Consider the following 17,900-nt stretch of genomic DNA (forward strand, 5'->3'; position numbering starts at 1 on the left):
CAAGAATGAAATTTGATAGCAAAACTTGTTCTTTAGGGATTCATTTAACGCTACATTTAGAGCCACCAAAAATACAAATTCGGTCCTGTTGAGATGACTTGATTAAGAATTTGTGGTTAAAGAATTATTATCACTTTAAGTTAAAATGTATTTTCTTATATATCTAAATATTATGCTTACCTAGTAAGTAGTAAATTGTGATTGAATAGAGACCTACATACCTGAAACAAAAAAAATTTTAAACAGCGATTCTGTATTATCATCTATTATAAAATCATTAGTATATGAAAACCACAGGTGTTATTCACAAAAGCTGCTTATTTTGACTTGGCAATCGATGTCAGATGACAATAAATTGTACATGTGACGTTTGAACAATGATATTGTAGGAAACTACTGCTCTGAGGACTAAAGTGTCGTCTAACATTGACTTACACGAGACGACAGACTATTTAGATGTCTACCTACCGACTTGTTTTGACTGTGGGTGACACATAATCAACAAATATGTCATAATTTAAATGTCATTGCCACTCGATGCCTATTGGTGCTACTGGTAGAGCGTGATCTACTAATTCGTAGGTTCTATGAAACAATGAGTAAAGCTTTGGTCGAAAAATGATGGGAAACGACTACTTTGCGGACTAAAGACCCGTCCAGCTCTGAATGAATTACACCCACAACAGTGTTTTGGGTAGAAAACATTTTTATGTTGCACGAATTCGTTAAAGATACCCAAGATACATAATTTTTTCTACAAAAGGCATCTTTATTATTATTTTTTCACAACCATAGTTGAAGATAGCGGATGTGGCGACTACTTTATTTTTATAGAGTGGTAACTTGTCGGTAGCACTGATCACGGGTACGAAACAATCACGTCGATACATTAACCAATTTAATATTGTCGCAATTTAAATTATTTATGTCTATTGACGTAAATGGGTGTATTTATAGATGTATCAAACTGATTTGTTGTCTATGTTCTAGAATATACGTATTCGAATTAGGTACGTCAAAATTTTCGATTAATTCATAGAATAGATTCGCATTAGTAAATAATTACAACAAACTCAAGGAGCTCGAAGTTATTTTTAATTATTTCTGTTAACTTTCTTTTACTATTTCGAGTTATTCCAAACAATCCGCATATATTCTCAGATAAAAATTAATAATCAGTACAAAAAAGTTTTGTAAATGGAACAAAGGACGAACGAACTGTTTACAAGACCTAGATAGAGTATAAAGGACTAGACAACCAGTCGGGATTTTTTTTTGGAAAGTGTTCCTTCTTTCGGACAGAATGATAATATATTCTAATTCTATAAAGGGAATCTGGGTCATTGTTATATGCTTGCAAATTACAGGGTGTCAATGATAGGTTTTGCCAAACCTTAATGGCGTATTCTACTGGTGAAAATAATCAAGTTTTTCTCTATAAAAATTTGTCTATTTGCTATTTCTGGGGAAATATCTATCTGAATTGTTATGCTAGTGCCTCGAAATTTCGGATAAACTGGGACATCCAATATCGACTTATTCATAGGAAGCGTGGGTAGATTATTTTTCGCCCAAAAGAAAGGACGGAAATCATTACTCTCCTTAACATTCCCGGTCCGCCAAATTAATTCCCATTGTTTTATTGCCCCCAGTACAAAATAGTAATATTATAAATTGTTGTTGATATCTACATATTTTACTATTTGGTAGTGACACCACGTGACTCATGGCTTACATGCATTTTAAGTGATAAATCGTTGTAGTAACGATAAGGATGTCTCAAAGGAAATAGAATACATTTTCTTTATCGAATCTCGAGTCTAATATGTTTATATGCACGTGTAAGCTTTTGAAACAGTAAATATTAGTGCCATGAGCCACGGCATCTACGATGACTGATGAAGTGATGAATGTCACTTTATTTATAATTGGACAGTGTACTTTTTGGTACTATATATCAAATTAAATAATAGATAGCCATCTAATATTCATTATTTATATCTTTGGAGATAAAGCTATCTTTTGCTATTAATGGTTTTAGTTTGAATTAACTTAATAAAATTGTTGCTTCTGAAACGGAATAGAGAAAACGTTTTTCTAAATATACAAGTTATTGTGGCTTGTATAGTTTTTATTACCGACAATATAATTTATTAATTCGAAACTTTATTGTCTATGTTTTATATCCTCCCTTTTTTTCTCTGGCGCCTGCTGGTCGACCTCTCGTCCTTTACTATAATGTGCTCCTTAAGGATAACTTTCAGCATCAGAACTTTCCACAAATTTTATGTAGGTTGCTATAATATTAATTATGGCATAATTTCTACCAAACGCTTATATAAAAATATATACAGAGTGCCCCGTAAGTATGGTTACATGCTGATTTAGAGTTATTGAGTATTCATATCAGTCAATGTTTCGTGGGATATATTTACATCTTCAGAGCTCAAATACGCCCTTAAACGTTATAAAATTATTATTGAAATTAACTGGAAATAACTAGTTACAAGATCATAGACAATGTAAATAAATAATATTTGGTAAATTGTAGATATATCACGTATTCAAACACGTGAACGTGCTTTATTTTAGTAATATTACTGTATACACAATTCGCATAAAGTATTTTTTTTATTTGTTACATCAACCTAGTTACGTCCAATGAATTTTTACTCTAACATATAAGATGTCCCGCATAAGAACCGACAAAGGGCAGGTTCATGTAAGGGCGTCTAAAATATTGTAATTTAACCAAACTTACCTATATACAAAGTTACACCCCTGATGAGTTATTAGCCCCCAAAGTTAGAAGAACCAAATTTGGTACACGATTTAGGTTTATTACTGGTCTTCTTCGACTATGATTTAAAGTTAATTAATAAACCCTTAAAATTGTACCGAACTTTGTTTCATTGACCGAAGTGAAAAATAATAATATTAATTCACAGCAGACTCGTTTTATAGCTTTTGGCTGCAACATGGAAAAGTGTTTTAAGGAAAAACTAATAAATTCACTTCTCTTTATGCACTGTCGCCTTGACAAGGCCAGAAACGTTCAGTGATAGTATATTTTCATCCAAAAATATTTACATTGGAAGTTAATGTATCAACATTTTCCAGCTGCCAATAGTCTCTCTCCAACGAGACAAATACTAAATTCACGGCTAGATTTATGACCGATCTTGCTTGTATAACGTCGTGTGGGTGTGAGTAGTTTGTTGTTTAATTTTAAAAAGTTGGCATGCTTGGAAGAGGATGGCTATAGCGATAAATGTTCTGAAATTGTTACTGTTTATTTGAATAAATGTGTTTTTTTTTGTTTTGAGGTGCCATATGATAAGGATTTACCCTTTATGTTCTATTTTTATGCGAGCTACTAATAAATTACGATTGACTATGTCGTGGCGTTGAACGCGTATTTCTGGGTAAATATAAACACACAGCCAATATATTATCATTCCAGAAATCTGTTGTAGTGATATTACACACTAAATCAAAGCGTTGTAAAAATGTTCGCGGCATTTACTCACACATCTTTCAATGTCAAACCGTCAATGAAAATAATATCGGCGGCACGTGACATTTATTTTCTTGTCCAAGTAGCAAACGCGTTGCGTCAGCTAAATTTGATCCCTTTTTTTTCTCCGCATTGTTGACAAAGGATTGGTTTGTGCATTGAAACGGATGAACACCGATACCAATGCATACGTGAAATGTGATATATAAATTGTTTTTGTTTCCATTTTGTCACGCTGGCTTATCTTAGACATCCAAAATATCGTCTATACTCGTATTATGTGTATTAACATAAAGTCCAAAATACGTTAAACTTTACTATTACCTACCTATCTGCTTAGGTGTAATGATTTTACTAGATTCCCAGTATTAACAAATATAAACTTGGTTTTAGCAACACAAACACTATATACACATAAATTCTAACCACAGATCTCATCTTTGTTAAGAAAATTATTACAATCTGCGTTAACAAGGAGTACATTTTTAACTGACGATTGTAAGTTGTCTTATTATTGTTAGAGAAGCTGGAAATTCAGTTTTTCTTTCAAGATTCTAAATATTATATAAGCACTAATTCCATTTAACATGTGCCTGAAGCTTCGCATCGATCAATTTATTCGATACGTATCTAGCGCAACTTAACCTGCACTGACGGTTTTTGCTGAGGGTCCTGCATTTCATTGTCGTTTATGTGTGCGCGTGAGGAGTGAGTCTGACACTTTGCTTGGTCGAGTGTATGGCACATGTTTTTATGGCAGACAGTAGCACTGCGGATCATGCACACATGGCTAGATTTTGAGAGATTTAGCATATTTCTAGAGCATCGTTTTTTTTAAATGCCTGCTCATGTTAAATAATAATAATAATAATAATAATAATAATAATAATAATAATATCTCTACTCCACATTCTAACTACGAGAATTAGCCCAGAAGTCAGAGAATTGTGCGGGAGAGGAGGCGGCATATTATTATGTGTGCAGGCCGCATTTGCGTAAGTGTAAATATGTGGAATTGCATCTTAGAAACAAAGTGTTTATCAACAAACTTTGATATGAGCTGGCTCCGTCAAAATAAATTCGGCCTAGTCTTTAGTAGACACCCTGTATGTGCCTATTTTTTAAATGTTTAAAACAAAATATATTTGGGTCAAACGTTAATAAAATATAAAACAGATTTAAGAAAAATAACATAAATACACAGACCCATCTGTATACCTGCTGTTGGGTGAATTACTGCTTGTTTCCCATTAGCAATTCGGTCGTTTTTATTGCATTATTATTATCATTACGTAAACCTAGATAAATAAATTGCTTTTCCGCCCACACACCAATACATTTTGCTAGAGCTTTGCCAAGTTTGCGACCAATATTGTACAAAATTACGTCAGTGTTAAACATACTCCCACCAAAAGATAACAACACACGTGTTATACAATAACGCCGCCTGATTTTAAAATTTTAGCTATTCAATTAGTAAAGGAAAACAGAAAAATAAACACTCACATTTTAATAAGTTAAACAATCTCCTCAAATCTGATGATTTACCTTTCTAGACATTTCTTTTAGCTCCATATTCCTGGACTTGGAACTTTCGAACTTATCCAGGTTAGGTGAGTATCAACAACGTTTTTTTTTATCCGTATGATGACTGGTCGAGTGTCATATCATGTTTTGCGAACGACGCGGAAGTGTTTACGAAGAGAGAAAAAAAATCCGTCGTACACAAACGAATGCCAACTGTTAAGCAGCGAAACTGAGGATCCTCTAAGACAACCATTTATTTTGAAACTCGAACTTTGGCAACGACTGAATATAATTGGACAGTGGAGTGTAAAACGACGTCATAAATTCTATTTTGAATTCCAGATTGTGCTAAATCTGTAGCGGTTTTTATTTTCGAGTACCAACGATTTGTTTTCACACTGTGTAATATACAGGGTGAGCCACTATAATCTGACAACTTATTGTGAGTTTATTATCGAAATTACAAAAAAGTTTTTAATACAAAAGTTTTAAATTTTTTTCAGAAATCACTAAATTAAATAATTTTTTTTAAATGGAACACCCTATATATTAGTGCACACTTAGCTTCGTTAAATTTGTTTCTTTTCGAAAATATATAATATGTTACTGTTTGATTTAGGACTTTTCGACATATTTCAGTTTAAAACTATTTTTGAAAAAAGAGGAGGGAAATTTATGTCTGACGGATCGCAGTGGCTATGGACGAGGCACGCGAAACAAACAAATGACTTTGACAGAAGTTTATTTATCATCATTAATTTATATCCTATAACCTATAACAATTTTACAAAGAAATAATGTTTAGTGAGAACGAAAAATTTGAAGTTATTATTCTTAACTTTAACAAGTCTTAACTTCAAACAGTCACATATTTTATATTTTTGAAAAGAGAAAAATTTATCAAAGCTAAGTATGCATTAATATATAGGGTGTCCCATTAAAAAGAAATGATTTCTGTTATTCAGTTTTTTTTCTAATACTGTATTATAAAAATTCTTAAAAAAAGCTATTTCAATTTCAATAATAAACTCACAATAAGTTGTCAGATTATAGTGTACTCTGTACATTGTGCCACCGGTTGCTTGCATTGAAGAGGGATGGAGAAGGTTTCGGAACGTAAGCCAGAAACAGTGATAAAATTAATTCTAGAAGTTTTTTTTGACGTTTTTAGGTTTCAAATGAATTGGTTAAAGCAATATGGTACCTACTATTTTACGAAAATTAATTAATTTAATTAATTAATTAGCTTAGCTATCACGGTTAATTTTTCTGTTGGTTTTTGTCCAAAGCGATATTTTAGCTGTGTTCTGAATTCAACAATATAAGATTACTTAATTTTCTCAAAAAATTTCTAGAAAGGATACGCGCAATAATCTTAAATATACAGTCCGAAATACTGCCAGATCATTCGATATATGATACTGTAATTTTCTTTAACTGTATTTAATTAGATGTATCAATTTGTCGGTGGCGTCACAATAGAAAAATTAGCAGATTTGTTACCGAAGTTATTATCAACTATATGTTAATGTATACGTATTTTGTTTGAGTTTAGCTGATTTTCCTCCTTGCAGCTGTGGTGTTTGGGAATGAAACTTGGAAATTATTTCCTAAAAATTCGCCAGTTTCCGTACGGTATTACTCATACATCTCTTTATAATTCACATAGCCATATTATGAATGTGAGTCATTCAATATATGACTGTGAGTGACGGGTGCTCTGTATAACTTTTGTCCACATGTATATATGCGTTTTAATATAATTTATCAAACCTTAACAACAGAAAATTTCAATAAATATAATAAAAATTATTAAAGTTTTTCAACTCGTAAGATTATTAAATGTAGGTCTCAGTATTTCCGAGCCTGAAAAACGTACATGTTTTGCTCATAGATGACAAGATAGAGCAATTTATGCCAAAGCGAACTGTGAAAACTGCAGGTTTCTAACTCTTACGGTTTAGACGCTATCTAGCCTCATTTAGAGATCTGAAATCGTGATTTTTTTCAAAAACAACTGATTATCTCGGAAACGGTAAGTTTTAAACACCATGTACATTTAATAAACTCTACCTAATAGTACTCTACTCTAAAAATAGATAAAAAACATATTTATAAACGCAGTGAATTTATACTTTTTTTATTTTAATTTATATTTCATTCATACAGTACCGATACCATAAAATATGATAACAACTCCGACAAATAAAGAAACATATTGAAAATAATTCCGCTTAAATTCGATGTAGCAGTGCACGGGTACATTTTTTTATTCAAGGCCGTCTTTAGAAACCGAACGCGATAATGACTCCCCACTGTATATTCTAAGCCAAATGCTTTTCGCAGTTCTCCTAACGCTAAACCTAACAATGACAATGCAAACAAAGCTTCATTCCGAACAAGTCTCGACTTGTTGCACTGACCCGACGAGCAGCATTTCGCGTTTAGGTTATGCTAATGTAAAGGCATCCGTACACATCCAGTTTTGTCTGGCGTGACAGCATGATTTCATTATTCGCAAACTCTAACCACAGTTAATTTCTAACAATATATATTTTATCACAATTATAATAATAAGAGAAAAGGTTTGAGTGAAATAATATTCTGTTATTAGAAAAATATAATGTAAATGATTGTTCTTAATTTGAAATTTCGTGAATGTAAGATATTTATTTTCATTTTAAGATATTTTATGTAGCTTTGGTCAGCCGAAAATTTCTGTAGAAATTAAGAATTTTTTGTGGGACGAAAAATTGCCGGAAATTTTTTAGCTTAACTCCACCCACTCTGATGAAGTCGACAAACTTTCTGAATTTTTTTCTCAAAAACTATGAACTTCTGAACAGAGTATAATTTTAAAAAAAGCATCTGCCGTTTTTGAAAAAAATATTTCGAAGATTTGTCGATTTCGTCACTTTTTCACATTAAATAAACAAAGAGTGTTTATTTAGGTCCATTTTACAAAAAAAAGTCATTCGGCGAGTTATTTTTTTACAACATTTTTGTTTATAACAATTGACTGACCACGCCGAAAAATACTTATAAAAAAATATGTAAATTATCAGAAAAATACATTATAAAATAAAAAAGTTTCATGCTGTAGGTTTTTGTTTTAAAAATTTAGTCGGCTCATGCTTTTTTTTAGGGCCTACTAGGATTATAGACAGTGTTTATCTTGGTTTGCCATTTTGGGTACATTTAAAGAAAGGCTTCCATGTTTTCTCTTCTAGGAAGATACGTTTTTACACAATTAGATTACATTGAATGTTCTAGTAGCTAATGCTTGTTTAAATAAAAATAAAATTTCTGTTTGATACTTTAGATTTCTCCTAGAATTTAGCACAATGAATCCAAATCTCATCAAGTTGTTGTTATCACGTGGTTGTATGTTTTCTAATTAATTCGACATTAAAGTAAATATTGGAAAAGTCAAGTGGTTCACAAAGATAGTATTTGACTCAATCCTTCACCTTCTATAGTCAAGTACCATCAAGTATCTCATTTGTAAGAATTATTTTGTTGAAAAAACTTGAAGATTTATCAGTTAGGAAGAAGAAGGAAAATCTTAGTAATAATTGAAATCATAGAACGGCTATTATTAATTGGATTAAAATAAATTTGAAGGAGATCTGATGATTCAATTTTTATAATGGTTTATGCTTTGTAATAGTGAATAGTCAAAATATCTCCTCTGTGCCAAATGCAGCGCAACAGAATTAAACCATTCCCCCATTCTTTAAATACTTCTTGTCCATGCTACTGGTGTTGCAAAATCACTGTTAACCAGCATGATTCCAACGAAAATAGATCGCTGTGACAGTACGAAGTATCTACCTGCTTAATGTTGAACAGATACACGTTGAACAAAATCATGAAACAAGAGACGTTCGGAAAGAGTAGAAGAGAAACTTCATCCGTCAAGGCGCGTGCTTTATTTCCGGGTGTTATTGAACGTATCCTTTTTTTCGTTCATTCTAATGTACCAGCTGCCATTTGTCCAAGGAAAGGCTTCGTTGCTACTTATATTGCTTTATTTAACTTGTATTGTTTAAAAATAAACCATAATTATCTCGTTCTAAGGTAAAGGCTATTTATTATGTCTCACGTTAGGTGCTCTGGTTTCGAGCCTATTCTATCAGTTGATGAAATATACAGGGTGTATAAAGTAGAATGTGTTAATAATAAACATTTCCGTAATCAAAACTTAAAATTAATAATAATAGATATCGTTAAAACTTTTTGAGGACCTCTGGAATCGTCCCCTACTTAAAAAAAGGAATAGCTGTGACCGTAGATAGTACGCCGTCCACTTTTTGTCCAGATTTTCGTTGTAAGCAGTCAAAATTGCTAGTTCAATATTAGGTTATCATCATTATGTAAATCTTTTTTTGTTTACGTTTGTACGTTTGTCATTAATTTTTCGGAATCTGTCAAACTTCGTGACGTTTCGAGAGACTTATCACTCTCGTCTTCAGAAAAAACTCTGAAATTGAATATTAAGTCCCCTGGCCGGTATTCATATCTGCTGTGTTGCTCCATGACGTTCCTATGTGTGGTAAAATAAAACAATCAGATTCTGATATAGTACTTTTGGTGTTTACAGGAGGTGTAACGCTTGAAAAATTCTGTAACAGCAAGCAAAGTTTCAAGACTTTCCAGTAATGGTAGGTTAAGAGAAAACCAATAACACTGCTCCAAATGAGGACTTCTGTTGAACTTCGAACTTTGTTGTAGTTGTATACAAATATATGCAACACGAATTATGGAATTCTACATAAGAACGAATTTCTGACGGTTTTAGATTGAATGTTAAATGTAGTGTCCTATATATGCATCCTCGCATTTCAAATTGAAGTAACTGTACCTAAAGAATTACATTAATTAAACAACAGTTATGTAGCGACCAACTAGCTGACGAAATGAGTCTTGGAAAAATGCCTGCAGATGTTTAGTAGTAAATTACGAGTTCCAATTTTTTTGTATTGTTTATTTCACCAAAATAAGGGTGTACATATTGTTTATAGTAAAGGTACTGAGCAGCATAAAGTTGATTTTGAACCATGTATACAGCTGAGTGAAACTATTGCATCAGAAATGAGTAAATTTTACTCAAATACGAGTTACCGCTAACCATCAATTGAGCGCCTTTTGACTATATTCTAAGTATATAAAACCAATTTAGAGTTGACTTATTCTCTAATATGATTTAGATTTAATATTTAACTATTATTGAGTGCAAAAATCACTCATAAATGATTAATTATTCTATACAGTATTGACATTAATTCACTTCGCGTGGCCTTCTCCTGTCCTGGCTGAGACCCGTCAGCTGAGACCCGCCGGCTAAGGCCTGTTCTCCTGGTGATCACCTTTTCTGGAGCATCTGACGGGCCCCTATCAACTGTGGTCGAGATTACAGAAGCAATATGTAAGTGGTGCCATCTTCACGGCTCCATTCAAATTACTCGAAATTAATATATATTTATATTTAAGCAAATAACTATACTATTTCTATTTCAATATAAGAAGGACCACACAAGCTTATTACTTTATTGCATTTGTAACTTTTCAAATAATAATTAAAATTCACACTACCCAAAAAATCTGGCGATTGAAGTCACCCTGGTAGAATATTAATGAAAGCGTGATCGTGTGAGGTCTCCTACCAATAATCTAGGTATGTAAAAAATTCCCTGCAACATTTACGATCCTCTAAGTTGATACCACAACTAAGATCTTGATATAAACCTTCTTTGAACATTTCCCAAGTTTCGACGTGGTAAATTTTTCCCATCCGATGCAGCTGTTGAGCGGAGAGAAACTCGGAAATCTTTACAGACGTTCGACGTTGCTTAAAACAATGCTCGTTAAATTACTTCATTCAGAATCATGGGTGGCGGGTTGATACGTTTTGTCTGACAATTGACTGTTGCGATGTTTGCGCATTTAAATTTAGCAACAATAATCGTGCTAATAAAATCCATCAAGTGAAGGCTTTGGTTAATGTTGGGTCAAAATAATTGTATTGGATAAAATTTATAAAAAAGATAAGTCTGCCATTTAGGCAGAGAAAAATGGGGAAGGAAAGAAAAACGATATGGACAAAGTGCTGTTTCGGAATAGACATAGGAAATTGACCTTTAACCTGACAAATTTTTTTAGGAATTTTTGTTTAACCTATAAAACATTACATTTGGCATAGAGTGACCTACAAATCTGCAACCTTATTTTAAAAATAAACTAAATCTACTATTATCTTTGAATCATGAATTTTGAAAAGCTTATTAATTAAATATGTACTATACTACGTTACTTTATAGGGTTTGTTTTCATTTTTAGAAAGTAGAATGCCGTTACATAAAAAAGGTTTTTATTTTTCAGAGAAAGGAACGTTATTACTAAAATATTTGTTTTTTTACATTCAGTTACATTTAATCAAATCAAGTAATAATAAACTTTGTTTTATTTGTAAATTTCAACCATTTCCGGAATATTTCATGTTAAAGATCCCCCCAAAAATGTTATTTTACTGTAAATGTTCTTTGAAATGTTAGAATTAAATTTGGTGTATTGAACAATTGGATTAAGATTCTCAAGATCAAGCTCTTGAAAAAGGTTGAGATTTTGAAATATTTTATAAGACAAAGTACTACATATTATTTTTGGTTGTTCTACAGTGGAAAAAAAGTATTTGGATCAAATGAGCAGATAGTTTTAAATGGAATTATTTGTCGTAAATGTTACTTTATTCTATTCAAATGTATATACTTTCGTCAAACTATGTGAAATATTTGCTGTAATCTATAATTTTTCTTAGAATTTATATTATTTGTAAATATATAAAATTTAATTCAAATTTTTTTGCGTGTATCCGCTTCTGAAGTCTGATAAATTAAAAATTGAGACACTCTGTATATGCGAGATGTATTTTGTAGGTATTCCTTTCAAAATTGAATCTCTATAACTCGCTAACAGAGTATTAATTTTAACTTACTGAAAATTAATACAAAATGTGATACCAGTTTTATTTCGTTCAGTTTTATTCCGATTTTAATGCTAGAAAAAGACGCACAAGAATGTAGAAACTTTGTGTAAATTTTGTTAATCATTGGTATGTTGAAAATGTACTGACTTGGACAATGAAAATTTTCAGATCCTCCTTCAACTAAGAATGCGTCAAATTTTATCGTTACGCCACTGGTGACATTCTTTTATGGGTAACTGGCAGTCTGCAAGAGAATTGTGGAAATTTCCATTCTCCGAATATATGCTTAACAATCTATAAAAAAGGAACTTGCTGTGGGCTACAAGTAATGCTGATACCAACACATGGTTGGTGGGCAACAGGCCCGGATTCAGGTAAAATGGCTTAAGAAATATGTTATAGTTTAAACATTTCTATTTAATTTTCAGTTACATTTATTTTAACAGTGGAAAAAAGTGGAAGTTTCGCTTGTCTTTTACGGAAGTTCATGTCCTTTTTTAATTTATAATAATGGCCCTAATATCTTCCATTTTTTTTTCTATTACTTTTCAGTTACAACTTCTGAAATATTTATAAGACTATATAGTTTTTTTCTTTGTGTTCCAAATTCTCTATTAATAATTCTTTGACTTTATTAAAATTCTTTTTATAGGTACATATTGTTCCAACAGTTCTGTACATAATTTTTCAAAATCATCCAATTATCAGAGTGGCCTCTATGTTCCAATTTAAACTATTTAATTTAACAGTTAATAAAAATAATGTTGGAATGCATACAAAATTCATCAAATAGAGAAAATGTGTTTGGAGAAATAATAGAATTTGTGTAATCCATGTAATCAAAGTATTTGAGGAAAAAAACACTACATCCTGTAGAAGCGGATAGGTATAATACTTGATATTAATTGCACCATATATTTCCAGTTATAACCGGTTACAGAATTTAACGTAGGTACGTTGATTGGTAAAGTGAAAGAATGGTATTTTATCAGCAGCGATAGCACAACAATCTGTTTTTTGTATACAAGTTATCTGTCACTCTATTTCCATGAAATAATCAAATAATTTATTATTGTTGCATCAGACCCAATGGTGTCGAATACGAAACGGTTTCTACATTAGTTTTATTATTTTATAACGTAAAATCTTCAGTAGACTTGTTACTGTAAAATTTCGTGTAATTTGTTAATTAAAATCATTACTTTTGAAGGTTCATTATTACAAAATTATTATCAGTTTCTCAGGAAAATAATACGTAAAGAAGGCAAACGTAAAATTCTTAGAATATTATTAAAAAATGAGTGATATACCGGCTCCACAAAATAATGATGTAACTTGAATGAAAGTTTTCGTATAGCAATTAATTTTTCCTTTAACCTTGATCTTACAGGATCAAAAATGGAACAAATTGTAATCTTAATGGTCAAATTTTAAGACGCAATTTTTATTCAAACCACCGCACCAGCATTAACTATCTTTTTCAAATTTCAAATGACAACAAAAGCTGAAGGCTGCTCATAATTTGAACACAATGGAATATATAGCTTTATTTTGAGGATTTGCATACTGTTCACAAAAAAATGTCATATTAGAATAACAAAATTAGTTAAAATGAAGTACAGAACTTCAACTTTTTTGTTAGAAAGTTTTGGAATCTAACTATACATTTTTATGTTCGTCTGATTCAAACTGATATGATAGATTTTGAAAATCGAACATGCCAACATTTTTTTATATGTATATTTAAATGTAATTGACTCTATATAAATAAAGTTTTTGTAGTGCAACTCTCTCGGTTTCAAAAATACAATACCTATGTACGTTTTCAGCCACGAAATTTGAATAATTCCATATATTTCGAATTTTCACCACCAAGAACGGCGGTGACAAATTTTTAACATTAAAGCGATGTTTCGCATCGTATAAGCAATGTTCTGTCCAAATTTGGTTGGTGCAGCTCTCTTTCGAAAATTCAATAACTATGTATGTTTTCCGCCACAATCGATTATTATCGTTTGTCTCATTTTCGCCCCATCACCGTTATTTTTACACACCATATTTGCTATCTAAATTTTTCCGCATTAACTTTATAAATTTATGGCGCACATAAACCAATCTCGTTCGTGGTTCTGCAAATTAATAGCAGCTGAGTGGCGTATCTTTATGGTGGTTAATAAAAGTTATGCGAAGTTCTATTTTACATGTACGACGATGCAGAAATGCTATGGTTTCTACTCTGATCGTAAATGTTGTACAGTTGATATCAATAATTTGGGTTTGATAGGTGACTTGTGTTTTTCAGGCCTTTAGTTAGCGATTTTTTTCGAGATGGATGCATTCAGTATTGGCGCCGGTAGTTTTAACCTCTGCAGGATAAAGAATGTGTTTAGTCATTAACATTTACTTTTTTTATTTCTTTTTTTTTTTTGGGGAAATGTCTAACACCTTAATCTTAAGAACAAACAAATGACCAATGAGTATGTAACCTACATTCTGGGCTACTTGCCGCAGCTAGCATCGAATTATATCAGCAGTACCTTATAAATACTTATTTGTGACAAAATGTTGCATGTGAACTATTATATTAATATTTATTTATAAATAACGTTTCTAATTTCTATATTTCTGATTTTGGAACTTTGCAAATCTCAACGGACAGCTTGATTTGAAAAGAAAGCAAATTTTGACATCCTATCATTTCATTTTCTCTTACATGCGTCTGCTTTAATTGTAAATATATTTAATCAAAGTAATATTTACATATTTTAATTTCCTTGTAGGTAGTTGAGGCATAGTCCAGGCGGTAGAGCATTCAAGGCGTCTGTATTTGAAGCCATCTATTTTGTTGTACCAGAAAAATCCCAAATATTATGTAGAATAAGAATCCGAGTTTGCCTATTCCAAAAAACCATTGCTAAATTCAGGGGAACAACAAACATACAAAAGGAACGAAAAATGACCCGTTTTTTGACATATTTTTCGCTGTAACATTGAAAGTAGGTAAGCCTTAAATAAAAAAATTATTCTTTATTTTTTGTTTTCAATAAATGGGCTTCACTTACAAAACTCCAACTGTTGGACAAAAGCTAATTTCCTACACTGGATATTACGGACATCCTTGTTAGCAAATAGTGAAGCTTCTCTTTCTCTCTCTCTCTGTTGACTGTGCTCGAGCTAGGATGGGTTTCAGCACAATCGGTTTTTGTCTAACTCACGATTTTTAATCAAGCTATTTGCAATATATGCGGTATTCGCAGAATACCTAGCAATAGTAAGTTTAAAGCAGATTTATTTCCAAGAAAAAATAATCCATCTACGAATTGTTACGGTACTTGCGGGAGATCTCAACCAACTACGATCAAAATTTAGACATTTCAAGAGCAAATTCCGCTACTTACGTCATTCAGAAGCAAGTTAACCGGAATTATGTGCCTTGGCGCCGGCAGTCCATCTCGAATAACGCAACTTTGTAAGAACGCAATCGATAAATCCAAAAAGTAGGGACCGCCGTCCCGTTCCGAGAGAAAACAACGAGGCACAGAAGCCGCCGGATTCCCTTCTTGAAAGTCCGAGGGAAGCGAATACGGCTCGTACTCTCCGTTCAAGGTCAGCAAAAGGCGTCGAACAAGTCGGAGACGATTGGCCTATCCCACAGACTGGTATTACGAAACAGGCGGAAGGTGCGGTAAACAGACGGCATTTAAAATTGCTCGACGTTCGCTTTAATGTACCTGAAATTGGTATCCAGGGCTGTACTTGGGCTGGTGCCAAGATAGTCTGCCAAATCCAAAATGTAAGATGATTTTCTCAACTCAAAGTGATGTGAGTATGTTTAGGGTGTCCTGAGTGCGACTAAGAAGCTTTCACGTGCTTTATTTCACTTAAAATTATCGCAGCGAAGCTATAGCTTCGTATACAGCACATGTTTAAGACGGATTCTCCCATAGCTCTGGTGATATCAATAAATTCATTTTGATATACATACATTGCACAGCATCAGAACACACCACTACACTGGACGACAGCCTAGATACCACCACGAATCGAGCAAATTCCAAAGATCAGCAATTCCTGAAAGGCAAAAGGTTCAAATATGAACGAGGATCGCTGTAGGACCTTTGCCGAGCCATTATAGTGTGTGTTCGAACGTCAGCCTTGGTACCTTGCAGTACATTAACCAGAGTGGGAGGTCTGGCCAATACGTTTTCTTGATTGTATGCCCATTGTATTGTATAGATTTAATCAGAGCCCAAGGAATAAAAACTAAGTACTCAAAGGAGACCTACAAAAGTGCTCAAGCCAGGCAAAGCCTAGAGTTACAAAAATATATAATTTTGATCTACAATATTAATTAGTCAAAATGTGTACTGTTTCCGAAAATTGCCTTTTTCGATTATATTGTAGGAGGCAGAGAACAAATTTTGCTTGTTATAGAAGCTGCACAAAAGAAGAATAGAAGAAGCTGAAGAATATTGAAATTGGAAATTGATTGAAATTGATTTTGGAATATTTTGCAAATTATAAGAATTGTCGCATGACATTTTAGGGATATTTTACATTTATGTACTAAATTTTCTGTAGTAAAAAGTTTCTTTGTAATTCTCAATTTCATTTACCAATACTGACAATATTACATCAATCGTCATCCGTTAATAGTCATTGGTTTCTGTCAAAATGTCAACAGGGATTGCCAAGGGAGGCAAGACTTTAAATCATTCCTGATTTAAGCCAAATCACGATACAAAGGTTGTATCATTAGCTAATGAAATAGAAATGAGGACGATTTAATTAATATCGATTTGTTCATGTCACTGCTTTGTTATGAAAATAAAACGCTTTTACCTAATTTTGGTGTGAAGGTACGGTAAAGTAATCAAACATTTATTCCCATTCAGGAACTTTTTATTTTGACATTAATTGGATATTTATATTAATATGCTATCGAGAAACAAATACGGGAAATTTTCATGCAAATACTTTACTAGTATCTTTTCAGAATAACAAAATATAGCGTAGGTCATAAAGTTAGTGCTACTGTATACCAGAAGGGGAATAACCCTACTAATAAAAAAAACATTTGCCATTCTTTCAGTGTCGTGGGCATTGCAAAATAATTGTATAGAAATGCACCTTATTGTGCAAAAAGTTACATTCCTTATCAGTTTCGATTGAACTAACTACAATCCTACACTACATTTTTATTGATAAATTTTAACTTTGTTTCTAATACATAAATGGATTGTCCTTAAATGTCAGAGTTTGTTCTGAACAGTAATTTTATCTCCTTCGTGTTGGCGTTGAAATTTCGGTAAAATTAAAAATTATTGTAACGATAAGATCAAGATTACGTTACAACATAACATTCAGCTTCACCCGCTGTGATTGGTGTATTTTTTCACGAGATTCTATTCGTCCAATCAGCAATCGCATTATCTCGAGCGTAGCCGTAACGTTTTGTCATTATTCATTGTAAACGAATGGTGACGTCAAGATTTTGAAAATTTTCATTATCAGTACCAGTTCTGCAATGTTGGTAAACATGGTTAGTTTTGAAATTGACATTTGTTCGAAATAATTACGTGAACATCAGTAGATGTGTATATAATTTATAGTAAATGTTTTATTTGCCATATATCACATCTTTAGCGATACTTTTCTATGTCAAACCAAAGATTCAGATAATTAGCCTACCGTTTAACGAAACTATTATTATAAGGGCGAACAACTAACAATTCCAGGAATCTTAACTAGTAAAATAATACATAATTTGCGTTATCATTGAGAAATGACGGTAAAAGTCATTTTTCTAACTTATTTACCATACATTTAAAGATAAAATTCGCAGCCTTTATTATACCTAATTATTAAAAT

General features: G+C 32.2%; 1 protein-coding gene across 3 annotated transcripts in view; it reads right to left on the reverse strand.

Moving 5' to 3' along the window:
• LOC108907659 (proton-coupled amino acid transporter-like protein pathetic) overlaps positions 1-17,900 on the reverse strand; it is a 56,550-nt gene that overhangs the window by 29,539 nt on the left and 9,111 nt on the right. Inside the window, exon 1 of one of the 3 annotated variants that reach the window (XM_018711428.1) lies at positions 5,066-5,250. The exons of 1 other annotated variant lie outside the window; for it this stretch is intronic. In XM_018711428.1, the coding sequence (XP_018566944.1) occupies positions 5,066-5,092 (27 nt within the window). In that variant the 5' untranslated portion in view covers positions 5,093-5,250. Of the gene's footprint in view, positions 1-180; positions 205-5,065; positions 5,251-17,900 lie in introns of those variants that run through there. One more of the 3 variants, XM_023454091.1, reaches the window with a different exon arrangement.

The sequence above is a fragment of the Anoplophora glabripennis genome, unplaced genomic scaffold (assembly GCF_000390285.2).
Source record: "Anoplophora glabripennis isolate ALB-LARVAE unplaced genomic scaffold, Agla_2.0 scaffold51, whole genome shotgun sequence".
Classification (NCBI taxonomy): Eukaryota; Metazoa; Arthropoda; class Insecta; order Coleoptera; family Cerambycidae; genus Anoplophora; species Anoplophora glabripennis.